Source organism: Aspergillus costaricaensis, assembly GCF_003184835.1.
Source record: "Aspergillus costaricaensis CBS 115574 unplaced genomic scaffold BO79scaffold_35, whole genome shotgun sequence".
NCBI classification, from domain to species: Eukaryota; Fungi; Ascomycota; class Eurotiomycetes; order Eurotiales; family Aspergillaceae; genus Aspergillus; species Aspergillus costaricensis.
Window position 1 is genome coordinate 300,848 of NW_020291835.1, and position 17,668 is coordinate 318,515.

The 17,668-nt window shown below is 38.0% G+C and overlaps 5 protein-coding genes across 5 annotated transcripts; 4 read left to right on the top strand and 1 right to left on the bottom strand.

Moving 5' to 3' along the window:
* The first annotated feature begins 34 nt into the window (after positions 1-34).
* Positions 35-1,540, top strand: BO79DRAFT_290176 (macro domain-containing protein). The gene is made up of 2 exons (XM_025688861.1): positions 35-888; positions 947-1,540. The coding sequence occupies exons 1-2, from the start codon at positions 254-256 to the stop codon at positions 1,362-1,364; spliced, it is 1,053 nt and encodes a 350-aa protein (XP_025535865.1). The 5' UTR covers positions 35-253; the 3' UTR covers positions 1,365-1,540.
* Positions 1,541-2,092: 552 nt separating this feature from the next.
* On the top strand, positions 2,093-3,288 carry BO79DRAFT_201927 (GLTP domain-containing protein). The gene is made up of 4 exons (XM_025681616.1): positions 2,093-2,328; positions 2,388-2,446; positions 2,507-2,625; positions 2,740-3,288. The coding sequence occupies exons 1-4, from the start codon at positions 2,202-2,204 to the stop codon at positions 3,032-3,034; spliced, it is 600 nt and encodes a 199-aa protein (XP_025535866.1). The 5' UTR covers positions 2,093-2,201; the 3' UTR covers positions 3,035-3,288.
* Positions 3,289-3,434: 146 nt separating this feature from the next.
* On the bottom strand, positions 3,435-5,319 carry BO79DRAFT_258787 (putative amino acid permease; the record flags this gene model as incomplete). Its single annotated transcript, XM_025686320.1, has 6 exons — positions 3,435-4,219; positions 4,280-4,649; positions 4,724-4,734; positions 4,804-4,883; positions 4,951-5,135; positions 5,200-5,319. The coding sequence occupies 6 exons, from the start codon at positions 5,317-5,319 to the stop codon at positions 3,435-3,437; spliced, it is 1,551 nt and encodes a 516-aa protein (XP_025535867.1).
* A 637-nt stretch (positions 5,320-5,956) lies between these two features.
* On the top strand, positions 5,957-7,524 carry BO79DRAFT_240192 (uncharacterized protein; the record flags this gene model as incomplete). The annotated part of the gene is made up of 7 exons (XM_025684993.1): positions 5,957-6,204; positions 6,259-6,363; positions 6,430-6,648; positions 6,695-6,837; positions 6,897-6,964; positions 7,033-7,063; positions 7,119-7,524. Exons 1-7 carry the CDS (start codon positions 6,007-6,009, stop codon positions 7,522-7,524), a joined length of 1,170 nt encoding a protein of 389 aa, XP_025535868.1. The 5' UTR covers positions 5,957-6,006.
* Positions 7,525-15,689: 8,165 nt separating this feature from the next.
* BO79DRAFT_231955 (uncharacterized protein) lies at positions 15,690-17,600 on the top strand (the record flags this gene model as incomplete). The annotated part of the gene is made up of 6 exons (XM_025684199.1): positions 15,690-15,718; positions 15,768-15,975; positions 16,213-16,320; positions 16,426-16,452; positions 17,093-17,213; positions 17,479-17,600. The coding sequence occupies 6 exons, from the start codon at positions 15,690-15,692 to the stop codon at positions 17,598-17,600; spliced, it is 615 nt and encodes a 204-aa protein (XP_025535869.1).
* Between the last annotated feature and the right edge of the window lie 68 nt (positions 17,601-17,668).

The window sequence follows — 17,668 nt, forward strand, 5'->3', positions numbered from 1 at the left end:
CAACAACTACTAGGAGTAACACATCAAGTCCCAGTCCATCACCATCATCATCGTCATCAGCTTTATTACATCAGTGATTAATGCCAGTTACGACACATTTACGAATTGAATCCCACGATACGACAAGAAATTTTGATTAAGCCCGAGCACATTCTGTGGCGAGTGTTCAGTTTACTGTCAACCAACCTGTCATCTGCTGCTCCAATTACTCACACTACTGAGTTGATCTATCTAACCAGCTGTCTGCCTAAAAATGGCTCCTCCACTTGTGCCTCTCGCTGAGATTCCGACCGTTTCCCTCCTATACAAACTCAAGCGCTTGGTTCCAGTCTCCTCTCCGCTCGCACAGCCTTCCAAGGCTTTGAACGACACTGTCTCTCTGATCCGCAACGACATCACCAAATTGGAAGGGGTCGACTGTATCGTGAATGCAGCCAACAAGTCACTACTTGGAGGAGGTGGAGTAGATGGTGTCATTCACCGCGCTGCCGGACCTGGTCTGCTGGAAGAATGCCGCACCCTCGATGGCTGTGACACCGGTGATGCCAAGATAACCTCTGCCTATGACCTTCCGTGTAAACGAATCATTCATACTGTTGGGCCTATCTATGATCTCGAACTGCAAAGAGGGAGGGAGCGCCCGGAGACTCTGCTACGCAGCTGCTATCGCCGCAGTCTGGAGGTTGCCGTGGAGAACAACATGAAAAGCATTGCTTTTTCGGCAATCAGCACAGGGGTGTATGGCTATCCGAGTGAAGTAGCTGCCCGTGTCGTCCTCGACGAGACACGGAAGTTCATGGAGATTCCGAGCAACATCGGGAAATTGGAACGGATCATCTTCTGCAACTTTGAGCGCAAGGATGAGATAGCCTACGAGAAGTTTACTCCGTGAGTCATGACTTGTCCCTGGGTATGATGGTGGCATTGGTTTGACTAACAGTATTAGCCTGTTCTTCCCTCCAGAAGATCAGGGTGCCCCTAGCGCCAGCAGCGACCGCGAATCTCAACTCGAATCTGACGGTGAGTCTTCGAAATCGGCGGAGATGCTCGCAGCAAAGCTTCCCGACCCACCGACCGTTGATCCTGCCTTGAACGGAGAACCGGAGACTAAGAAGCAAAAGGTTAACGCGGGCCAGACCGAACGTAGCGGTAGAAGCTACATGGAGGATTTCTCTATCAGATCTGACGATGACTGGGAGGAGGTTGACAAATCGGAAGATGGCCGCACAGAGAAATTGGACGACGAGCCCGTTGAGGTTGATAGGCCTCCCTCTGCGACTGATGTGCAGAGCGTTCAGTCCAGTGGGATCATTGAGATGGACGGTTCCAACGCTTCAGACAGTGTGCTGGCAAAGGATTGGTAGTCGCATTGTTCCAGCCGACCATGAGATAGTTAATGCATTGAGTGATGCAACGTATGCTTTGAGCTTGGCGTTGAAGGGATTGATTTATGGGTAGCGCTTATCGACATGCAGCGCGGTTTTAATGAGATATCATCCTGGTATGTGGCATGTCTCTACGACTGGGCTTTCACTTCTCGGCAGCATTGTTTTGTCTTTAAGTAGTATTTCCCCTCCTAATGATGACATGCTTTATGTGCTACTTGAAAATTCGTTCAAAGAGCGTGAAGTAAACTGTTTTGAAGGGGTCTGTGATACTAGGGTAGTAAATTGGCCATCGCAATAGCATCTTGACTTTGCGACATCCGTAACAGCCGTTACATAGTATACAATCCTAGAGCTACGCCTCAACACTAATCAGGCTACAAGGTGCATATAGACTATATAAATTAATACTCTTATTATCGCTGACATACTTGCCTAGGATGAAGCTTCTAGAGAGTAAACAAGTCAGAGGGTATACAAAGCAGGCCAACAGACACGATGACGTCGCTGCCCATCCCGTGACCGCGCTGAGGGAGTTTGTACTGTTTGTGCCGTGTCTTACCTAAGGATAGATTGATCAGGGGCAATGGACCCGCTGATTGGCCTCACCGCTTGCGTGTCCCGCTTCCGGCGGTGTGTGAGAGTGGGAGAGAGTGACAGGCCGCCTGTCGTTGTTGTTAAACTGCCGCCTTCCCCTCCACGTTGCCTTTTCCTTCCCCTGGACCCCCTGATTGTATCTATTTAAATCGCTCACTTCCTCTTCGCATATTTGTTCTCTACCTTTGTTAGACTTCCTATTATTTATCACTAGTCATCATGTCTGCTACCTGGTTCGACCAACAGAAGAGGTCCTTCGCGGACGTCAAGATCGATGCTGCCAACGACAACGGCATCTCGACCACTGAGTTCCTTGAAGCTGCCGAGTCCCTCACCACTCTTTTCGGTATGCCATTGGTCGCTTCTCTTGATAATAAAGTGACAGTTCTGATGCTCTTCATTCAGATGTTCTCGGCTCCAAGGCTTTCACTCCTGTCAAGAGTGATCTGACCAACAACATCAAGGTTCGAACATACATAGTACCCCGCAGTCAGATGCTATCGGAAGCTTACCTTCTATCATAGAAAGTCAGGGAGAGGCAGCTGGCTGCCCCCGCTGAGTCTGAGACTCTCCAGGCTCTTGTTATCAACGAGTTGAAGACCAAGAAGCACGTCGCTTCTGAAGGTCTGCTCTGGCTTGTCAGGTATGTCCACCTACCCAGCTTCCCCCACCCCACTGGGTTTCAGCGGCTATTGAGTCGTTGTATACATGCCACTTGAGTTACACATGCTAATATACAATTTGTCCTGTGCTACAGAGGTCTTGACTTCACCGCCCAGGCCCTCCGCCACAACCTGAACAACGGCAGCACCGAGCTGTCCGACTCCTTCCGTGAAGCCTACGGCAACACCCTCAAGCCCCACCACTCCTTCGTTATCAAGCCCATCTTCTCTGCTGCTATGTCGGCTACCCCCTACCGCAAGGACTTCTACGCCAAGCTTGGTGAGGACCAGGCTAAGGTTAACGAGTCCCTGAACGCCGAGGTGGTGGCTCTTGAGAAGAACGTCGCCATCCTGAAGGAGTTCCAGGGCCGTAAGGAGGCGAAGTGGTAGATATAGGGGGAACATTTGTTCATAATGTGAGGAATATCTGGCATATTTACTGGGCGCTTTTTAAAGATGTATATATTTTCTAAAGAGTCTGAGACTCCTTGCATGATAACTAGATTTTTGAATCGCGCGGAATTGGTTGCTGAGGCCAGATCGTCCTAGCTACTCTGTGATGGACGCTGGAACAAATAATCGTCTATTTTGTGTCATCTTTAGACATGTCATCATCATCATGGCTATCCTATCAGCATGCAAGCATACAACCCACTTTTGAAAGAGAACTGAAACCGAAACCCAGTAGTACTAAGTGGTTATCGTCCGTCGCAGACGTCTCAACCCATCCCCGCCCACACTATATATCCCACTAGGATGCTCCCATCCCTTAATCAACAGCCCGTTAGCGCTACTTTGGCGCCGTCATAACTGTGGGCCCATTCCACTTCTTATGTCCTCGAGCAAACCAGTCAATCACCGCGAATAACAGAGCGACGCCAAAAACCGGGGCACCATAATTCATGCCGCTCGCCGTGACAGGCTGAGTTTCAGGCCACGGAAGGAATATCGTAATATAAGTACCGTACAGCATGGCAAAAGTATTAATCGGAATACCGAACCTCCCCAAGTTAAACGGGCCATAGCGGATCTCACCCGGGAAGCGAACTCGCTTGATCAGCATGAACAGAATCGGGACCAAATAGGAGATATAAAGGGCGAGAGTGTCCAGCGACAAGACGGCATTGAACGCCGCCGAAGAACCAATGTTGATCAAGGCAATCAGAACGGTGATTGTCGTCACTAGGAAAAGAGATCGCAGGGGGATCTTGTACCTAGGTGATACATGTGCGAAGAACGATGAGAAGGGGAATCCCTCGTCGCGCGCAAATGCCCATGTGAGCCGACTGACTGATGCTAGGACGTTGAAGGAGGAGTAGCAGCCGGAGAGGAGGATCGGGAGCATCATTGCGCTGGAGGCTGCTTTTGATCCGGTTTGTGCGTAGAATATTTCGATGATGGGGTATCCGGTCGGGGAGTCGAGGGCTTTCTGGAAGTCGCCCATGGTGTATAGCAGGGCTATGGCGAAGCCGAATGCAAGGACGGCGTTCACGCATAGACCCCAGACCATTGAGCGGGGGACGGCTCTGGGTGCGTCGTTGACTTCTTCGGACATGTGGATGACGCCGTCGAAGCCTGTTTGTGGGTTTATAAATTAGCATGCAGCGAAATGCTTGATAGGTAAAGGAGACTCACTACTTAGGGTGAACGCCGCTGTTAGCAATCCAATTGAGTAGATCACTCCCTTGTTGTGCCATCCACTCTGGTCGGTGACGAATTCTGTCCATACAAACTCGTTCGTGTGTCGTTGCCCTAAGACAATCATGACAACCATGATTGCCGGGTATGATAGGATATGGATGACACCTGATAGCACTTCGACCGGTGCTAAGAGGCGGCGCGCAAAGATGTTGACCAACAAGGGCAGGAAGAGCACTGCAAATACTAAAAGAGTCCCATGCCATCCTTCCGGCTCATAGGAAGGGTAGTTCTGCACAAGTAGTCCTTGGATCTCAGTGCCGACTAGGTATGGCCCAACGGCGACATTGGCCCACCATGCTATGACCTAGTATTCACGAAGTGGTGTCTGATTAGAGTGTGTCCACTGTCATCTTCGGCATCGGTTTACTGGAGGCTTACCGTGACCCAGCCTGCCATGGTGAAATTACGTATTAGCCATCAAAATCGAATATTTTTTCTCAAACAAAGGAGTAACTCACCTTGGATAAAGCTTAAGAACCGAGGTGCAAATGGCGCGAGCTCATACGTCCAGTGATACTGAGCACCGGCAACGGGATTACTGTGTACAGCGGTTAGAGGAACACATTACGACACAGGATGTTCTCGTCGTAGGAATCCTTGCTTACATCGATGCCATTTCTGCCATAGACAAAGTCAAGCATAGGGAGCCAGCGAAGGATAGGAGCATGCCGTAGACAATTGCGACTGGGCCACCGTTCAACAGTCCTGCCTGAAGACTGGATCCTAAAGATTCCCAGGATGCTTGTAGGGTTGCGGCAAATGCTAGCATAGGCAGAAAACCTAGATATCTCTGAGATATAATACCATTCAGTCAGATAACTGGGTCTATAGCAATATAGAAGTTATATGCTCACCTCAAGCCGTGGCTTCCCTCGATACTGATAGGAAGATGGGGGTGGGGGATCTTCTATGCTCATAGCATGAGGCCCTTTTGCGGGACTAGACAGCCCTACTGAATTATTGTCGTATTCCATGATTCGCAATTATCAAAATAAAACGTGCTAGATAGGGTAGATGCTTGTTTCAAGACGTTAAGCCAGTAGAAAAAGCAAAACAACAGAAGGTCAAGGATGAAAAAGAAAACACAAAACACACAATTCGAGCGGGATAGCTTTGCATTTAGGACAATTAGTGGGCGAAGCTAATTGCTCTATGCGATGTAACTAAGCATGGGCGATATATTAATCCCTGATCGTAACCGGCCGGCGGCTTTAGCTACTGTAGGTGGTAGCCACCGTCACGAATTAGTGCCAGACTGGAATGTGAACTAAACAGGGATTCTATCCTTTTGTCTCTCATTGCTACGCTACCGACACTGATTGCGCATTCACATAGGCCCCGATATCTTTTTAATGTGGTTCTGGTCTGAGTACTGCGCATAGTGCAGATTGATCTAGACCAGTGCTCCAAAGCTGCCTTTGTTGTTGGTTTATTAAATAGTAATTAACGTATTTACTAGGTTTGTGAAACCAACAAAACCCTGCAATTATGGCAAACTCTTACCAGTCGTAAATGAACCATATCCCCGCCAGCCTTAGCGCTAATGAAACATTGAGCATTTATATATGGGGGTAGCAAGAGTTCCTGTTGGTCCCCAATCTATCTGCTTCTCCTTGAACCATCGATGTTGAGAGTGCTCTTTCTAGCATGTTATCTTGGCCATGCCATCATCATCATCATCATCTGAGCTTCTACCACCCTTGGAAATAATAACACCTTATAACAGAGGCCCAGCAATTACACTCGTGGCTTTTATCTTTTTCTTCGTGACTTTGATTATCGTCGCCATCAAATTTGGAACTGCCTTATATTCGAAGACTGTGCTCTTAAGCACAGATGCACCTCTGTGGATTGCCTTAGTACAAAACCAGTTTCACCCTCTGAGAGCACGACTAATAGTTTCTTATTGCCAGATTATTGCCTTCATTCAAACTCTACTTACTCAATTTGCAGTTGACCATGGGCTTGGGAAACATGCATCTTCTCTTTCCACTGCTGACTTCTCCAAGTACAACAAGGTTAGCTGTATTTCCTCCAGTTACTGGTATAGATCCTAATGCTTACTTGGTCGTTGCTTGTATCAGCTCACCTATGCCGCTCAATTACTTCTTATTCCTGTCCTTTCACTTTCAAAACTGTCCACCTGTCGATTGATTCACAGGCTCACACCAGGACAGCGCATCAGACGAGCCAACATGATTACCATCATAGTTGTCGGCCTATGGACTGTGTTTGCAGTTTTTGCCACGGCTCTTCAATGCCGACCGCACTGGGAGTATCTACCAAGCCAGTGTGCCGGGCAGGTAAGATTTGTGATCGTATAAGTTATTCCTACCTAACCATATTCAGGGCGCTATTAACTATCCAATCATTATCATCAACATCCTCACAGACTTGGCATTGGTGGTGATTCCACTGATTATGATTTGGAGCGTGCAAATGACATTGCAAAAGCGTCTTCAAATTATCGCTTCATTTGCCACAAGACTTGTGTAAGAGAACTGGGTCCTTCCAAATATTAATGGCTGAATGCAGACTAATGATCCTGAAGTGTGGTGGCGGTCAGTATCACTGAACTCGTGTATCTTCCGACATATCTACATTCATCTGATCCAACATGTAAGAGTTTCCGGGCACTCGACGTAAAGAAGGCAAAGGCAGCCGAAACGTTAACATTCGTTTCACAGGGACAATTGTTAATGTGGACATTTGCAACGAGTGAGAGGATCTTATCACACTCTATTCGGTCGCAGCTAATGTTAGAACATCACAGACTTATAATGTACCTCAGCATCATAGCAGCCTGCATGCCTTCGGTCTATCGCATCCTCAGCAATCTCAAAACCGGGTTGAATGGCGTCCATATGTCCGAGATCGAACTCAGCACCACTCAAGGAGCCACAGGTTCCAGAAACAAATCCGGGAATCAAGGTGGCTACAGCTCTCGAGCGAGAAGACGTTCTGCTTTGTTTCCAGGCTTCCGAGCTACCGAGTTGTTCTCTACATTTGATACGACGCAAAACGGACTGTGTACCATACAGGATGATACATTTCGCAGAAACAGGGATGATGCGGAGAGCACAGAAAGCACTAGAGGGCTGACAGAGGATCAGCCACCGGTTGATGGGGTCAGAAAAACGGTGGACATATATGTAGAAGTCAATGATAATCAATCATGATGCTTTTCCAAAGCAGTAATAGATGTGTATATGTCAAGGGAAGCGAGACATTAGCATATGACGATGGGTGACTGAACATTGCTTTGATGCCTATGTGCAGCACGAGCACACAATGAGCAAAATTTCTGCCTCTTGTTTCGATTACAACCCGCTTAGAAGCAGGGATATTTTTTCTTCCTGGGGGGTACAATTACGTGGACTCAGCTCAAGCCAAAGTGTCTGCGGGTCGGTGCTAGCGAGGATCCCCTGCTTAGCTCTACATAGGTGAGATTCTAATCTCCACTTTCCCCTCCCCATCACGATGAAGCCATTCGAAAACAACAACTTTGGGGATAGAACAAAACCATTACAAAATAGCATTGGCTAAGGAGCTGATCTCTACGTAGTAAAACCACAAGGCTTACACGAGTACTTGGAGGACCAAGTTTCAGGGAAATCTAGGAGCATAGATCCCTGTTAGGCCTCCACACTACTACTAGTACTACAAAGCATCACTAGATCATCCACTAGTGGCTGGTTACATCCGTGAGCGAATTAATACTCGATCTTATACTCTGTACTCCATATTTTGAGTTTCCCCCAAAGTATCATTCTCTGAGGCCTAAGGTGGCCGTACTTATGTACAAGCTTCACTAGAGGAATGGTCCAAGAGTATATCTGCTGCCACTAGAGCCTAAGAGAGCTCTCACCTATTCAATACTAGGAACAGCTACAACCTCACCTCTCCTGAAAAGCTTCATGCTTTAAGCTCTTTCATGCTAGCTTCTTGTTTTCATCGGAGAGGGACTCAGCTGAAAGAACAGCTTTCCGAAGGATCTCGCAGTTTCGCTCAGTATATCCCTTGAACCAGAACATAGCAACCCAACCAATGGCTAATCGAGTATGGGCACTGCTCTTCCTCGTGAGCATTCTCAAAATGTCATTCTTTTTCTACATGGTTACTGGGAACTAGTGGGCATTAAAGTTTGGAGAGTTTCTTTCTTCGGGGGTATTTCAGGACTTTTGCTTCACTGCAGGACAGACATTTATGAATAGTCGAAGGCCCTTTTCAGCCCCCGAGGATCAGAACTCCTAACTTTCGCCAACAAATCGTAAACCATGATGCAATATCTTAGTAACAGTGCCTGGATTAAAATGCCTTCTAATCACGTCGCCGTTAGGGCGAACATTTGAAGTAAAGATTATGCTCTCCCTATTTTGTGGCCATAATCATTAATTGCAACACATCAAATGGTAAGGGGTATTGATGCAATCAGGCATTAATCTGTTTCTTAGCTAAAAAAGTGCATTGAAAATTATGCCAAGACTCAAAGGCACAGAAGTTACGTGCATGTAGAGCTGGCCTCAGATTTATGGCGTTTGATATAGTGTCAGAAACCACTGAGGACTTGTCAGTTCATGTTCATCTCCCCAATGGGGTCGTCAGATGACTTGATTGGGAGCTAGATAGCCCCCTTTCTTGCAGTCATTAGCTATCAGTCAACGAAACCTGATGGGCCTCTAGAGGTTTACTCCAATGCTGTAGTACGTGTAAACAATATAGCTGGAGGGTCCTAAGAGGCACGATCTAGACGTAGCGGTTGCTCGTGGAGGCATATCTAGTTAGCACCAGATCTCAAGACTACTGATGTCGCTTCTAGAATCATAAGAGCATGCTTTATGGCGAACAATCGCATATCGTGATGTGTAGTTGCTTAATATAAGGCGCGTGATAATGTGACCCGCTTATATAGATTCTAGGATGTGAGAGAGGTGTAATGAGTGATTAGTGCCAGCCTCATATCAGGCTTCTCTGCCACTTGTTGCCATGATGGAACTGGATTACTGTTATCAATTTGTCTATTGGATGCGGTCCTGTTCGGGCGAGCTCAGGAAACCTGTTTCTTTTCATTAGTCTAATGGTAGATGAACCTTAGCATCTTTTATTCTCCGAGAGACCCGAGATCGTCAGTTTGAAGAAATATTGAGATATCCCTGATATGTCCGTCTCTATAGTGTCTACAAAATACTGTTGTTCACCGAGAAGTTATCCTCCAAGTCGCACTGAATCGCCCTTAATCCCTATCAAAGAGCCAATCCCAAAACCATTGATAACAGGTCGGCCCCACTCCCTTGATTTTATAAATAGACTGACACCAATGCCATATTTGACGGCTAACGGGTCGGTGGGATGCTACCCCTCAATGAGATGAAACAACATGCTGACAGCCAGCGTTTCAGACATTGGATGTCAGCCAGAGATATGGTCTGCAAGTGATGTTGAGGAGTGCTCTACAGAAGCAACAAAACAAATAAACAAACGAAAACAGAAGCAAAAGAGTGAGTTGAATTAAGTTATCTAGAAGAGCGAAACAAAGTAACGCGTAAAGATACTTTATATGGGAGGTCTAAGTGCAGTATATAACTTATCTATATAAATATCTTAACATGATCTTCTAGATAAAGAAGTATATAAAAAAATATTAAATAAAGTTATAAATATTTTCTAAATAAATAATCTTTTATATATTAAGTATTGTTTCTTAGATATTACATGATTATAATTAATAGAATTATTTCTAGAAAGATCTAAAAGTTATAGAACTTCTTTTAATCTAGTATTTTAGTAAGATTATCTACAGAATTATAAGTATCTATAATATATTAAACTGATATAATACCTATTTTAATAAGATCTATTATAAATAAGTAGTAGTTATTTAGCTATTTAATAAATCTTATATAGATATTATAATTAAAAATTTATAGTAAATTAATAGTATTACTGAATAGAGATATCTTATTATTATTTAATATTTTAAGATTAAATATTTATATTAACTTTTTAATATACAGGATATCTTTAATAACAGTATTATATATATAGTATTCTGTAATAGTAAAAAAAAATATAATAATATTTTATTTATTAAATAATCAGATAATAAAGCTATCTGTATAAAATATAATTTATTTTTCTATTAATTTACTATTCTTATAGTTAGTATAAATAATATTTATATAAATCTTAATTTCTTTAGTATAATTAGCCACCAGAATAATCCTGTAAAAAGTAATATTATATAAATATTTATATATATCTTTTAATACTTTTATATTTATTATAATAAAAATATATATATACCTTTGTAAGCAAAATATAATAAAATATAAATTAAATCTTATTTTAATAATTAGCCAGTTCAATCTATCTATAAGATTTTAATATTTATTAATATTAATTTTTTTAATTAATATCTCAGTGTAATTTATTTTTATATAAATAAATATTATAAAAATAATAATACCTGAGCAAGATTATATTTTAATAATAATAAAATATTTTTTTATATAGATAAACTGTTTAAGCAAGATATTATTTATTTTATAATTATAAAAAATATTATAATTAAATAGAATCTTCAGTTTATCTAGCTCTTTAAATCTAAATACTTTATTTAAATAATATTTTATTAAAATCAGATCTACTTACTCAGGGCCAGTAATAACAGAGTTATCTATATAAATAATAAATTATATATTATTATTTCTGTATACACACAGATTTTCTAATAGAAATTTAAAGCTGACTTCTTGTAACTTTTTATTAAAAATATAATATTAAAAATATACTGTCTGCTGTAATTTATAAAATATTATTTTAAATAAATATATATATTTAGAAAAATTCTTATAAAATCTAATTAATTATTTTATATAGACCTGCTTATCTTCTATTTATATATATAAATAAATAAAAATAATATTATATTACTTTTAATAAAGGCTTTTCAGTACTATATTAATTATAAATATTTTAAGAATAATCTTACTTACTACCAGAGTAAAAAATTTAGTATAATTAATATTAAATATCTAATAATTACTGTAAACCATCTAGTAAGTATAAAATTATATAATAATATTTTTTATATTAATTTTTAAATTAAATATTTATTTATTTAAAATTATATAAATACTAGCAGGTCAGTTAACTACCTTATAAATATTTATTAATTTAATTTTATTAATCTATATAATTATAACTTTCTTCCAGTATAGGATAAGCAGGGATAAGATAATTTTTATATAAATATTTAATATATTAATCTCATGTTACTTAAGAATAGATAAAAAAAATAAATTAAATTCTTACTCCAGTACAGTTACTTATTTATTTTCTAGTTATAAAAAACTTTTTTTTTTAATAATTTATTAAAATTATTTTAGTACAGTAATTATAGCAGTAGGAGATTCAGATTTAGTAAATTAAAAATCTTATTTTATATATTTAATAGATAATATCTTATAGTTACAGAAATTCTTTATTAAATAAATCAGATTAATAGGCGCAGGCAGGATAAAAAAAATAAATTTAATAGATTTAACTAATATAAATATAATTTCTATTTTTTTATATATAGGGTCAGTATTATTATTCTATATAAAAAGAATCTTATTATAATTAATTATATTCTGTATATTATATATAATTATTTTATTAAAATTAATCTTAGTACCCTACATTAATATAATTAAATTTTTAAAAATAAATATAAATATAGTAGTTATATTATCAGAGTCTTTATAGTTATTTTTATATATATATTCTTCATAAAATATTACATCTCTTAAATATTTAATTTTATTTAAATTAAAATATTATATTAAATACACATGGTTATTATCTTTATTAAATCTAATAAAATAGCCAGTATCAGTACAGGAATTTATTTTTCTAGAAATAATATAATTTTCTATAAATATATATTAGTAGTAATAATATTTAAATATATATAAAAACTTAAGTAAGATATTAAGATTTAAGAGATTATAAAATAATCTATATAAATAAATAAATATTTATTTAATCTCACTTTCTGCAGGAATTAAATAATTAAGAATTTATATAATAAATCTCACAGTAAACAGCCAGAATATTATAAATAAATTTAAGTTAAGTATTATAATCCTGCTTATCTGGTTAAGTAAACTATTATAATATTTAATAAATTTATTAACTTTAGATATTCAGAGAAGTAATATAATAATATAAATTTCTTAATTTTTATAATATATTTATTTTTTAAATTTATTAAACTTACAGCCCCTATTAAGATATTATAAAATAATATATTTACTGATTATATTCTTGTATTTATTATTTATCTAAATTAATTTTATAAAAATATTATCTTTTTATTTTAATATAGCTATTCTAACTAATCAGATAATATTATTTATTATTATTAGAAAATATTTAAATTTTTTATAATTAATTAAAGTTACCTGCTGCATATCCGCGTGCTAGAATTATATAAAATTAAAGATTTTTAAAATAAGATTTTTTAATATTAAATACTTTGCTTTTTCTAATAAATATATATTATAATAAAGATTCTTACAGTATTTAAATTTAATTTACTAATTTTTTATAATAGAAATAATTTTATAAAATCCTGTATGCCTGTATTATCTGTATAATAATAAAAAATTAATTATAATAAAAATTAATTCTATATTCTAAGTTTATATAAAAAATATATTTTTATTTATTTACAGATATTTTATTATTTTATTATCTTTTTTTTTATATAGGATCAGGTTTTTAATATTTATATATATTTTAAAATTCTTTTATAAAAAATTTATAAAGAAAAAACTATAGATAAGATTTAATTAATAAAATATCTTAATCTAGATCTCAAGATATTTATTATTTATAGATAAGAATAAGATCTGGTAGCTAGTTAATTTAATAATATTAATTTCTTTATTAAAAATACTATATTTATAGAAATTAAAAATATCTAGATTATAGTAATAATTTAATAAGATATAATTAAATATAAGATATTAGAAGCTGCCTATATTATAAATCTAATATAATAAATAATTAGTAGTACTTCCAATTACTATTTTAAAGAAATTTAAAATATTTAAATTTTTATTATCTAATTTTATATTATATAAAATAATATATTAAATAAATATCTTTATTATCTGCTTCATAAGTACAGATATTATTTTAAAATTATTTTTTAAATTTAAATCTAATTTTCCTTTATTATATTAGTTATATTTTTCTCTAAAGAACTAGATATCTAAAATATACAGTTTCTATTATTTTAAATATAAAACTGTATTAATATACTAATACTTTATTTAATTATAATTAATATATTTATAATAATTACAGACTCTGTTAATATACTTAAAAATTATTTTTCTTATTTTAATAATATATTTTTTATAAGAAATATCTCTTATAAAATATATAGTCTTTTTCTACTCTTTCTTAGTAATAAATAATTTATTAAATAAATCTTAATCTTTTTTTATAATAGCTATTATCTCTACCTCGTAGAATTTACTATATTATTTTTTTATATTTCTGCAGATAATATAAAAATTATTATTATTATAAATTATATTTAAGTTCTCTGGCATCCTGTTCTTTATTAAAATAATTTATATAAATATATTAATTTTTATTTCTTATAGAAGTACAAGTGCTGTTATAAAAATTAGTATTTTATATTATAAAATTCTACTAAGAATAAAGTTAGATTAGAAATCTTTAATAAATTTAATTATTATAATATACAAAGATCACTTTATATTAAAAAGATTATATATAATATTCTGATACAGTATAATACTATACCCGAGAATAATTCTCTAAAATATTTAATATATATTATTAGTATATTTTTTTTTATTAATAGAATTTATAAATAGATCAAGCATCTTATCTGATAGATTCTAAGTTAATTATAACTAGATAATTCTTAAATAGATTTATTATATCTTATATTTTATATACTTATTATTAAATTTAGATAAATTCTTATTAATTAGATCTAGTAGCCTGATATTCTTAAATATTTACTTAATTTAAAAGTATTATTTTAAAAAATTTATATATCTTTTTAGCAAGAGCAGCAACTCTGAAATCTTATTAAATATTTATTTAAATAATCTATTTACTTATAATTTAAATATTATTATTTTCTCTTCTTCCAGAGAAAGATTTTTAAATAATATATTATATCTAATTTCTTATATTATTTTATTTATTTAATATACTTAGTACAAGCAGATAGACAAATTATATAATATATTTTCTTAACATGTGTAAATAATTCAATTAAATCTATTAGATTTATTAAGATTAATAATCTATAAAATATTATATCTAGTAGTAAATGGCTGACTGTAATAAATCTGAATAACTTTATAATATAAAGATCAGGCTTATAATCTATTAAAAAGCATTTTATAGAAATAATAAAATAAATAAATGAATGAAAACAGAAGTAAAAGAGTAAGTTAAATTAAGCTATCTAGGAGAGTGAAATAAAGCAACACATAGAGATGCTTTGTGTGGGAGGTCTGAGCACAGCACGTGACTCGCCTACATGGATGCCTCAACAAGTGATAAATAAAGGATGGGCCTGTGCCAACTGTTAAACATCGGGGCCGCACGTAACGGGATAGATTCGGCACCAGTGGAAAGAACACGATGATCGAGATGTCTTCGAGTTGGAGCCTGGAACCTTTCGGGTATCCACGAGGTTAGAATTGCCGACAGCATGTATGCAAGCTTTATTAGATTGTTGGTAATTAACAAGATCGACCAAAAATAGCCTCAAAGCTGGATAATTATTTTGATCGACGTGTGTAATATTTCAACTCGCATGTCAGGGCAGCTCAACCCGTGGTTAACTGCGATTATCCTTGCTGCCACCGTGCCTCTGAACCATGGACGGACCGAACCATGTTCCTGGAAGAACATAAGTTACAGAGCTAGCTCCATAATCAAGTGCTAAGGTAGGATGACAGCATGCACTGAAAAGAGTATCACCACCGACACTTTGGCATGATCTACACAAAGCATTCCCGAAATAGATATAGTACCCATGACGGAAGGGGCCGATTTTTGTAGCCAAACTGGGCACTGGAAATCGGCGGGTTCAGCTGGTCAGGTCGGCACCATGGAAAGTAGATGGCGAACTACAGTGCGATCGGAGCTCTAGCTGGGTTTGGCAAGGCGTCTAAAATCTGAAGCCTTAGGTGGGCGGTTAGTCTTTGGGGCTAGGCATGTTAGCGTGAACTCCTGAGCTAAGGCCCTAAGCGAAATGAGAGATGATGCTAAATCCGTTGAGTCACCCACACGATAGACCATGTTAGCTGGAGACTTGATGGACGAGGTGTATGTTGATTCTGGCCAATGATAGGAAATATATTATCTGTCGTAAAAGAATAGGCCTGGGAGTAGCTAAATATATTGCTGTTATTGCGGGATTGTGGCGGTTTTCCATCCTTTTCACGACTATTGGATCGGCAACATCTGATGCCTGGATAGGTGTGGGGATACTGGGGCTGGCTTGCCGAACGATGAAAGGGCAAAGAGGGGGAATCTCGGCACGCACGGTTCCTTCCTTCCTTCGACACTTCGACTTCCGTGCCGTGTCCAGCGGGAGCATCCATTCTGGCTACTCTACGCCCTAGGAATGCTTCTTCAAAACATGCCCGGATGTGATTGTTTAATTGTTTCTTGGTGCTATGGGCACCTTAGGCATGGAGGGATAAGAAGAAGGAGGAAGAAGAGGAAGAGGAGAAGGAGAAAAAGCAACATGCTTTGTGCTACTTTGTAGCTATTGCAACCAACATTTGCTTTTTCCCGTAGACTAAATCTTCGGGAAGGACGGATCTAGAATTTCTAGAGCCCAGAACAAACACATTCTGTTCCCAGGAAGGCAAGTTGGAAAACAAGCGGACTGCGCTGATCACCATGAGAACAATGAGATCCCGGTCAATCATTACTCTATCGAAGATAGGACAAAGCCCTGGCTGTTCGAATCGTCGGATTCGCCCCTATCTTGATTCTATCTTGATTAACATCTTGCTCATCGGCAGTGGACTGGAGATCCTTTGCCCGGTAATGTAAAACGTGCAGCAGCCATGAAGGATACTTTTACGTCGTTTCGAGTTTGGTGGATTGTGGGCGACATGAAGTGCTTGCTGTGGTGATCAACGCCCGACTCACACGCTATGATTAATAGTCTAGGCATGATGACAGGGAAGTCCCTAGGAGACCAATAACCCGCATGCATGGCAGGGAATCCTCACGCGGCAGGGTTTTTGAGGTAATCTCATTTTTCTGCAGAGTCCACCAGGGTCCTGCCTTCCCTTCGTCTTCGTAGGCTCAGTGAGGCCCAATTGGCAAGGTCCCAATAGGAAAAAAGAGAGTTGTGGTTCACTGTCTATTGTTTCTGCGCAAAACACACTACAGTTGCCAAATTATTATAATGTAATCTTTTCTTGGTATTCATCGCGCCCAGGCCCCTTGGGGCAAACGTTGCTGCGGCAGTGTGGAGCCCAGGTGGGCTAAATCCCAAAGGGCCAAAACATGTCACGCAGCCCACCTGCTCTCTTGTGCAGTCGGCATAGCATATAGCCGATTATTCCTCTCCTGCATGAATTCATTTTTCGATTTTTCAAACGGAGAGCAAGTGACTGTCACCGAAAACCCACCTAGGAACCAAGCACCCACTCTGTCCCTATGGACTCCGCTATGGCCCAGGTACATTTGCCGTTACTGGCAAAGGCACACGAAATGGCTGCTTCAAGCTGCCCAAGGGTCGATCCAATGGATCTTGTTTCCTATCCTATAGGATCCAATGTCAAGGCTCCATACGATGATAGTATCCAGATAGACTAATGTGGAATCATGACGAGCAAAAGTGCCAGACAATCAGCCTGTTGTTCAGTATTCAGCGTCCGCCACTATAGACCTCGGTACCAGATCACAGGCGGCTACTGACCCGACAGCCGATATCTCTGTCCCTCCTACTAGTTAGTTCTTACATGAAAGTCTAACCCACGTACTCCGTAGCACCAGAACATATGCCGTACATTTGGAGTGATCCTCAATGGCAAGCAGATAATCCAGCCCTCTCCACATGGCAGCATTAAGACTTAGACCCGGGCTCCATCGGCATTTCGGAGACTATCAGCTTTCTCGTCATTGGGCGGTTGTGCTGAGCAGACGGTACTTTGTTAAGAATCTTATGCGTGGACCAGCCTTTTAGCGTCAAACCTTTTCCCCCTTCCAGGCTACCCCTAAAACGGTTGCCAGTTGGGTTATATATCCACTTAA